The 9,548-nt window shown below is 35.5% G+C and overlaps 1 protein-coding gene across 5 annotated transcripts in view; it reads right to left on the bottom strand.

Annotated features, from left to right (window-relative positions):
• Positions 1-206: 206 nt before the first annotated feature.
• Positions 207-9,548, bottom strand: part of LINS1 (lines homolog 1) — a 29,355-nt gene continuing 20,013 nt past the window's right edge. For 4 of the 5 annotated variants that reach the window (XM_043489394.1, XM_043489393.1, XM_043489392.1 and 1 more), the window contains 6 exons: positions 6,585-7,085; positions 6,386-6,475; positions 5,412-5,553; positions 4,153-4,743; positions 3,006-3,177; positions 207-1,198 (listed from right to left, as the gene is read on the bottom strand). In XM_043489394.1, the coding sequence (XP_043345329.1) occupies positions 274-1,198; positions 3,006-3,177; positions 4,153-4,743; positions 5,412-5,553; positions 6,386-6,475; positions 6,585-6,983 (2,319 nt within the window). In that variant the 5' untranslated portion in view covers positions 6,984-7,085 and the 3' untranslated portion in view covers positions 207-273. Of the gene's footprint in view, positions 1,199-3,005; positions 3,178-4,152; positions 4,744-5,411; positions 5,554-6,385; positions 6,476-6,584; positions 7,086-8,632; positions 8,970-9,548 lie in introns of those variants that run through there. The other variant, XM_043489395.1, reaches the window with a different exon arrangement.

Below are 9,548 nucleotides of genomic sequence, written 5' to 3'. Positions count from 1 at the left end.
AATAAATCTCTGTTCTTTGAAGCCACCAAGTTTGTGAGAATTTGTTATAGTATCAATAAGAAATTAATACAATAACTATCCCAAATTTGAGCAAGTTTGAACTACCATAGATTTCAAATGTTGTGCAACTATTATCAAGTGACTTGTTATTTGATGTATCCTTTTCAGTCACTAGGCTGCTCCCAAAAGGCAAAAGAAAAGCATGGTTTAGAAAACTCTTTTGAGGTTTATTAATTATTTTTAATACTGTTATCTCATTAAAGCACAATTATATTAAGGAAAAACAGTTCCTGGAAATAAAATGTCACTGTTATACAATGGGGTCATACTTTTATTATATATCATCTCAATATGTTTTAACAACTTTAAAAGTGCTGTTGGATTATATGGGAACAGATTTTTCTTCTGCAAACGGTAAATGGCACCTTGTAGCTCTTCAAAGCACTTTACTGTTCTGTAAGATATTCCCACTTCAGAAGCAGTGTTATCTGGGGCTACGTCACAATAAACAGAGAATGGGGTATTAGATTCTTTAGCAACCAGAGGCCTTGACTGAGACTCTGGGCTAAGTTCTTTTTTATCCCCACTTGCTCCAAATGTGTCCTGAGTTTTCTTCATTGCTTCTTGGTGTGAAGATGTTAGTCTACTGTTTACTAAACACAGGCTTGTGGATCCTTCTTCAGAATCATCAGAGCTGTCATAATCTACCAGACTTTGAGAAGCTCCTGGGGTAGAAAGACAATTAGCCTGGGGCTTGGTGTAGGCCTTCTCTGTCGTTACACCATGGTTCAGTGATTCAGAAGAAGCAGCAGAGGCCCAGGAGACCCAAGAATGAGCATTTGTGTGACTACCAAGAACAGCCAAAGGACTAGCTTCTGTTGGGTTGCTGTTTCTATTTTGGACAAGTGAGGAGATACAACAACAAATATGTATGTTATCTTTAGATTCAGTTACATCAAAATAGTTGCAAATGGTGAAAAAATTATCCCAGTCTTTTTGCAATAATTTTAAGTATCTAACAAAATATTCAAGAAAACAGGTTTCTGATGAAATCAAAAAATCAAGAAGAACAGTAGAATCAAATCCTATATTTTTTAATAAAAATAAAAAAATACAGTGTGGATTATAGCCATTTTCATGTGTGTGATGGTTCCACATTTCTTTTTCTTGGGTCAAGCTTTCAGTAGCTTCACATTCTCTGAAAATAACAGACACCTCAGATTAATGACTCTATAAATTTAAGTTTTGACAGATATAATTCACATACCATAAATTCTGCCAGATTATTTTTTAATCTATGCATTATTTTAAAAAGAAAAAAATTCAAAACAATCTCTTTCTCTACAAATTCTATACAAACCTGATCCAATAAAATAAATAACATCCTTTGACTTTGGTAGTTCTAGTTTTTATCTGTCCAACAAATGTCCTCAGTCTTCCTGTCTATTGACATCAGAGTCTCTTATTCCTGCTGCTGCTGTTATTCCTACAGGTAACTAATTCCACATGGTAAGGTGGGAATTAACCTCCTTCCTTTCCTTCCACACTCGTCTCAACAGGGATGGGCATGTGTTCCAGGCTAACTAATCAGAGTACCCATGGTCCTAGACACCATGATTCCAACATGAATCTGTGACCCATACAGGTTAATCAGACCTCCTCTGGAATTTCTGCCAGCACTATTAAAGATCTTATCTGTAAGGTTGCTGTAAGTCTGGCACTGCTGGTGACCCTGCCTGAGAATGAACTCAAAGCTATGAGACAGAAACAAAGAGAAATAATCAGTGACATGATTTGAGTCATGCACAGTTACACCTGATGCCAACTTGACTCCTTGGAATTCCCAGGAAGTAAATTCCTTTTTTGGCTTAGACTAGTTTATATTGATTTCTATCATTTACAACCAATCTTAGCCAATTCAGTTACATTAAAAAAAATACATATGACATGAGCACAGGCCTCTGTGATCACATGAAATTCAAGAAAATTAGAAATTCATATGCAAAATAAATTTAGTTCAGAAGCTTCCTGAGTCGTAAGAAGTCAGCTTTGAATATGACTATATATTCTTCAAGGCATATGTATTCAGACTGAATTTGTATTTGACCGTTTCTGAGCCTAATTCAAATCACATGCATGCATTCTGTGTTCTTGATTAGAACCTTTTGAAAATTGGCCCCAAACACTTACAGTCTGAAAGCAGTCATTGCCAGAAGTGTCATAATACAAGTAAGAACTGGCAGCACAACACTACACCGACAACCATTAGTAAGAAATCCCTTTCTCTGAAGCCAAGAAAGAAATGGAAATAAAGCAAATACTTTACGGTTTTAATAAAGCAGAAGCAGAAATACTGTAAAAGGTCATCAGTTATTAACTTCATAACCAATTACAGATATTTGCCATAAGATATAAACCAAGTATAGCTCTTTCAATAAACAGAAATAGGATCAGTATAAAATGTCATCAGTAATATAACTTCATAATAAATTTCAGATATCTGCCTCAATATGATATCAGTACCAATTCAACTGTATATTAAAATGGAAATTTACAAGTTCCTTTGATTACTTACAAGTTTGAATTCAGCTTTACAAAGGCAAAAATCACCTTACAGAAGTTCAATACAGACAAAGTTAGCCTTAAGGGTGAAAAGAGTTTCAAATGTCAATTAAATTATGACAGTGGTATTAACTTATTCTTGATCACACACGTAAAGCAAAGATGGAGACTCAGCCAGAATCCATATTGTCTAATCTCAGTTTAGTTCTAATCCCTAGATCTGCTTAGTCATCCAAGTTTTCATAATGAGAACTCAAATGTAATCTATTTGCATGTAGGGCAGTCTAAAAGGAATTGGAACTTACAAGGAAACCACAAGATTGTTAGGGATTTTTTTCCCCTAATGATGGAAAGTAAATTGTATGTCCAATACATGTTTTTAAAAAATGTTTTCTGCTTTCCTGGCCATGTTAGTTAGTATAATTACTTTAAAATATACAAACCTGGTCAACTTCAGATAGATGCCCAGCGATGCTTTGGCAGCCTCCAGCATGTCATCGTCTTGTTCTATGAAGACCCTAGACAACCACTCACAGAGATTGTGTGATTGCAGAGAGGGCTGAAGGTGAGGCTTTAAGAAGATCAGTAACTCAGACATGAACCTCTGTAAATCAACTTCAAAAAATGAAAAATTTAAAGAGAAAACAACAGTTTATGAATGCATTTATAACAACTTACCTATTCACATACATTTATAACATCTAGAGTACTTTAAAATGCATTATCATAATTCACACATTCAAAAGTTTGAGTTAGGGATTATCTCTACTCTGTACATTAGGAAACTGAGCTTCAGAGGAAAAAAAAAAAGACCCACTCGGTAGGATATAGTTAAAATGCACAGCCAGATCATCTATATCCCAGTGCCATATAGCTAGTATCTCTGATAAATAAAAGTTACACAAATTCTTGCTAAAAACATATAAATGAATAAATAGTAGACAACAGAATCTGCTTCACTGGATGACACAGTGTTTGTACTAGAGGCAACAATACAACCAAACAAAAATAATTTGCCTTCAAAATACCAGCAGAAAAAGTTTTTGTTTGTTTAAAGTTTTTTAAAGCATTACAAGAAAGTACTACTATTAAGCACAAAAGTCAAAAAGGTTTTGAGGTGTTAACTGCAATTTAAAACTCTTGACTTATGTAACGAACGCCATCTAGTGTTGTAAATGACAACTGCACAGGATTACACCCTACATTAGTTTAATTCAACTCCTAATTATCAAAACTCTGTATTAGTAGATATACCAATTTTGTGAAGGAAAATATGAATAATATACTACATATAGCTGAACATGAATTGACTAACATTGCTTACTTTGAAGAGACTCAACAATTTTTTTCTTTTAACTACAGTTATTAACTATGCTATGCAAATTCAGTTTAGCACACAAAACTGAAACTTTTTAAAAGACAATTCTAGCTTTTTATCTTTATTGGAAGAAAATTTAATAAGTTATAACTAGAATAAGATACAACTTAAGTTAGTGAAATTACAATCCTGAGCTTTGATAATTATGAATAATTTTACTTCAGTAAATAATTATCCATTACTTTACATACAAAAGGCATTCAGAAAGTTACCTTTCATTTCATTTGCTGAAGCACAATTTTGAAACTTGATTTCTAAGGATCTTATGATAAGTAAACTCAATGCTCTAAGAATCACATGATCTGGACCAGTGGCATGCTCATATCCAGGTAGGACTTCACCACCTCCAAAGCAGGAAGGTTTTCCACGGACAGACAACGTCCTCAACAAGCCCAAATCCACAGCTTGCAGAACAGCGCTGGCCAAAGCCAGCAGGTCCACATGCAAAGGATCATCTGGTGGCATGAAGGCAGGGACAGATCCCCGACAAAGGTCTTCACCCGCCTTGCACAGAAGGCACTTTTTTATGACGATGATCAACTTCCTTTTGACAAAAGCCTGAACAGGCCAGGTAATAACATCAAACACACAAGAAGCTTTCAAAAATAAAATCCTCTGGCAAGTGAAATGTAACTTCAGGTGGATTCTGGAGGCTATAAGAAGTTCAAGCAATTCCAGGAAACATATTAAACTGTTTATTAGTTTAGAAGCATCTTGGTGGTTTTCAAAATGCTGAGAAAATAAGGAATTATAAAAGACTTCAAAAAGAGTGTCAAAAGGAGTCAGGAACTGTTTTAGAATTTCTGCAATTATAAAAATAGTAATTATAAGCAACAGGAAAAACAAAGTTTTCTTAAAACACAATTTTACAATTCAATTTTTAAAATTATCATCACTTTGTAAGATGAAAAAATGGATTGGATTATTTACCTCTAACACAAACAAATGAAGATAAACATGCCAACAGCTAATAATCACGGTTAATATCCATTTTACAAATATCAGTAACATCAGACTATGCAAAGGACATATAAAAATGAAAAGCTTTAATTTCAATTTTTAATAATAGTGAAAAGAAAGTGAAGTCACTCGGTCTTGTCCAACTTTTTGCGACCCCATGGACTGTAGCTTACCAGGTTCCTCTGTCCATGGGATTTTCCAGGTGAGAATACTGGAGTGGGTTGCCATTTCTTTCTCCAGGAGATCTTCCTGACCCAGGGATTGAATCAAGGTCTCCCACATTGTAGGCAGACGCTTTACCGTCTGAGTCACCAGGGAAGCCCAGTAATAGTGAAGTTTTACATTTTCCCTTTTAAAAAGGTATCCTCAATCAAAGACTATGGGGCATGGTTTTTTAGTTTTTCATACTTCAAAACAATCAGAGGTTGTAAAATAAGTTTTACTCATAAAAATATAATGCTCCCTTGGAACAAGACAATGACAACTGTTTATGGGGGAACACAGTTCATACCTGTTTTTTGTGAAGATGTATCTTTAAAGATTTCCTTAATTACAAAGGTAAGTATCCAGAGGCAGTATACTACTTTATTACTTTCAGAATATTCAGAAATATTTTTTTGACAAAAAGAAATCCAGAAATTACTCAGTGTTATCTATAAGTGAGAAAAAAACTTTAAGTAGTAAGTTGTAATACAACATTTTCTTTGCCATTACAAATTATCTATTTTACACAATTCTATACAACACTGTTTACTTCATTCCAAAAAAAAAAGTATAATATTTGTTAAAACAAGGACATAAATATCCCAGTATTCCTTAAGTTAAAAAAATTTAATACGCCATAGAAATAAAAAACCAAGAAGGAACATGAAATATTAGCAGTGGTTATTATCTCTGGTGTCTGGAATGATATGAAATTTTTATTTTGGTCTTTATACATTTTCCCTTTTTCCAAATTTTCTATTGTACATACCACCTTTTTGAATTCAGGAAAGAATGTTATTTTAAGAAAGGAACAAGCAATTACAGCTAAAAGAAGTCAGTAAATGTTTATATATATTAACTAATTCAGAGATAAGAGAAAAATTTGATTAATTTGTTCATATTTTTTCATTACGCTGAGGTCCACTCTTAGAATTTATATTAAACCTATGAAAATGGTCTTAGTCTCAAGCAGGGGCTCCTAAGCTTTGTTTTTGGAAGGGAGCAAGGAAGCCCACCTACTCCTTTGAGAATCTGAACAGTTATGGACTCTGCGACCTGCAGTCTATCTTTTGAGTTGAGAATCTTATCTGTAATGATTTATAACGTTTTTAAGACTCTAATCCTTGAAATAAGTCACCAACATATTATTCTATTCTTAACACTTTTGTGGATTTACACATTATGTAAGCAAATATTTTATTGATTAAAAACTGAATGCCAGAGGTCAATTTTAAAGAAAATATAAAAGTAATAGTAACATAATTTGATTACTTATCTTACCTTTTCCTTCAGTTGGAAATACAGAATTAGTGCAAGGCACTTTGCTGCCATGTGAGATAATAATTTTTCCGAGTTCTGGAACATACAGGTCTACAGGAAAACAAATACATTTACCTACTGTAGCTGAATGTTTTAAAATTTTGTTTAAAAAATCTAGATCTTAAAAAAAAAAAAAAACACAAAAAGCAAATGGGCTTACTAATTGAGACTCGATGTCAGATGATTTTAAAAGAATTTTAATTATATCTCTGTATTTCTCCTTTGCATGGAATTCAGTTTCCACAGACAATATTCTGGTTATCATCACTCTGATCACTGTTAACTGAAGGAGCGTTATTTCTCGGGTATTGCTCATCTGAGAATGTCTCTGCAAACACACAGGTGCTACGGACAAGGTAGGCAAGCTGACAGAGGATGGCTCTTGCTTGTCCTGAACATCAAGGGCGTTTGAGCAGTCTGGGGAGGTGCTTGCAGAACAATCTTGATCTGAAAATGCTGGGTAGAGATAAAAGACGTAATCATGGCTGTCATTTTCAAGTGTGGCTCCAAGAAGTACCTTCTTGTATAATTGTTCTAAAACTTCAAAGAAAGTTTTCATTTTGATGGCCAAAGTCTTTCTTATAAGAAGGTCAATAACTCCAAATTGTAAATGTTAATCTTGGAAATGCGATGACTCTCTAAGATGTTTCTTCGGTGAAACCTAAAATAGGAAAAGTAATTTTAAAAGTGCAAGTGTTATACACATTACAAAGGAAAGGCACCTGTTTCTTTTTTAAATTTATTTTTAATTGGAGGATAATTGCTTTACAAAGTTGTGTTGGATTCTGCTGTACAATAATGTGAATCAATCTTAAGTGAACAAATATCCCCTCCCTCTTGAACCTCCTACCCCAGCCACCCCTCTAGGCCATGTTACATAGCAGCTTCCTACTGGCTATCCATTTTACATATGTTAATGTAGGTGTTACAGTGCCACTCTCTCAATTCGTCTCACCCTCTTCTAATGGAAAAGCATCTCTTTCTATTTATTTAGTCTCTCAAGTTAAAGGTAATATTGTGTAATTTTTTAATATGGAAAATTGGTAATAACATTATTTTTAATGTATAAAAACAAAATGTATGTTTTTCATGTAGATTTAAGACCATAAAATTATTTTTAGTTTTATCATAGCAAAAACTTCAGCTTTCTTCTAACATTCTTCAATGGGCTGTTAGGGTTTCTCAATATTGGCATGATTAACAGTAGGAACTGGGTAATTCTGCTTTGGTAATTCTGCTGGGCAATTCTGCTTTTGCTGTCTTATGCATTGTAGGAAGTTTAGCAGCATTTCTGGCCTCTACTGATTAGATGTCAGGAGCAGGCCCCGGGGATTGAGGGTGGGGCAAAACTGTCTAGGTTGAGAACCACTTGGCCCATAACACAAATTCATTAACTTTCACCTTCCATTTACAGCTGAAAACCTAACATTAGAATGCTATTTGGTCAAATTATTATGGTTATTGCTGATTAACTCCCAACTTAAAATTATTTAATCTAAAGAAACCTTGGTAATCATTTATAACGTTGTTCTTCAGTCTCTAAGTCATGTCTGACTCTTTGGGACCCCAGGACTGCAGTATGCCAGCTTCCCTGTCCTTCACCATCTCCCAGAGCTTGCTTAAACGCATGTCCATTCAATCAATGATGCCATCCAGCCATCTCATGCTGTCACCCACTTCTCCTCCTGCCCTCAATCTTTCCCAGCATCACAGTCTTTTCCAATGAGTCGGCTCTTCTCATCAGGTGGCCAAAGTGCTGGAGCTTCAGCATCAGTCCTTCCTATGACTATTCAGGGTTGATTTCCTTTAGGATTAAATGGTTTGATCGCCTTGCTGTCCAAGGGACTCTCAATATTAATTTTCATCACATTAAATTAAAAAAATTTAAATGCCATCCCAAGAAAAAGACAGGATATTAAGCAAAAGCAATCCAAACATGAGCAAACTAATTTGCATTTGTAGTTGGTTATAAATTTATATATCCTGGATGTCCCAGGCTCCTTTAACCTGATGGAGATCAGAAAGAAGGGAAAAAATCAGACATGGCTTTTAAGGAGAAAAATGGGTAAACAACTGACAGATGAATATTAGAGGAAGCATGTAGTTACTATAGAGCAGGGATGGCTAGAAAAAACTAAAGACCGTGGTGTGACCAAGAGAGATTACTGAATAGCCTTTCAATGGAATAACGGGGCCCCTGGGAATTACCTGATCCGATGTGGCTTGGTCTTTTCACCGCCTTTGAGCTGCTTTGTTGTTGTTGCTTAGTTGCTAAGTCATGTCAGACTCTTCTGTGACCCCATGGACTGCAGCCCACCAGGCTCCTCTGTCCATGGGATCTCCCAGGCAAGAATATTGGAGTGGGTTGCCATTTCCTTTTCCAGGGGCTCTTGCCAACCCTGGGATCCAATCTGTGTCTCCTGCATTGGCAGGCATATTCTTTACACTATTTTACACCTTCATAAATTGTAGGTAACTAATAGCAATGCAAATAATTCTTGTTTATGGACATGCCCATAATTGTCTGGTGAAAGGGCAACCCTCCCTGTAGTGGGAAAATCCAGTTTTACTTCCATCAGTAAACTCATTTCAATACTGCTTCTCTATATAAATTCACAGTTCATAGCTTTTAAAATGGTTGTGACATTTGGCTAGTTCTTTAATTAGTTAAATAAATTCGTTCCACATTGATTTAACATGGGTCATGATGCTGTCCTTTTAAAATGCATCCTTTAACAAAATCCATGGAATTCTCTCCTTTAGCCTGGCCCACTGACAAACGCCCATCTTTCACCCCTTCCCACCCCACTGGAAGCGGTCTCGGAGGGAGCGCTGTCACCTTCACTGGGTCCCACTTTGACTAGGGGCCGCTGGCCTGCCCCTGGTCTTCCACCCTCCCTCTGCAGTGGGTTCTTCCTCTCGCTTCGTTTAGAAGGACCTCCAACTCCTGGTCACCCCTATAAGGCAAAGCTGCCCTGTTCCAGTCCTTTAGTGCAGAAATATTAAGAATCCTATAGATTTTAAAGTTATAAATGAAACTTCTGTGGTGCGTATCTCACACAATTTATAAATGTAACTATGGTAATAGCAGTAACCCTGTTCCGTCCGGCAACGTTAAAACTGA

This window comes from Cervus canadensis, chromosome 17 (assembly GCF_019320065.1).
Source record: "Cervus canadensis isolate Bull #8, Minnesota chromosome 17, ASM1932006v1, whole genome shotgun sequence".
Taxonomy (NCBI): Eukaryota; Metazoa; Chordata; class Mammalia; order Artiodactyla; family Cervidae; genus Cervus; species Cervus canadensis.
This window is presented reverse-complemented; position numbering and strand designations above follow the sequence as displayed.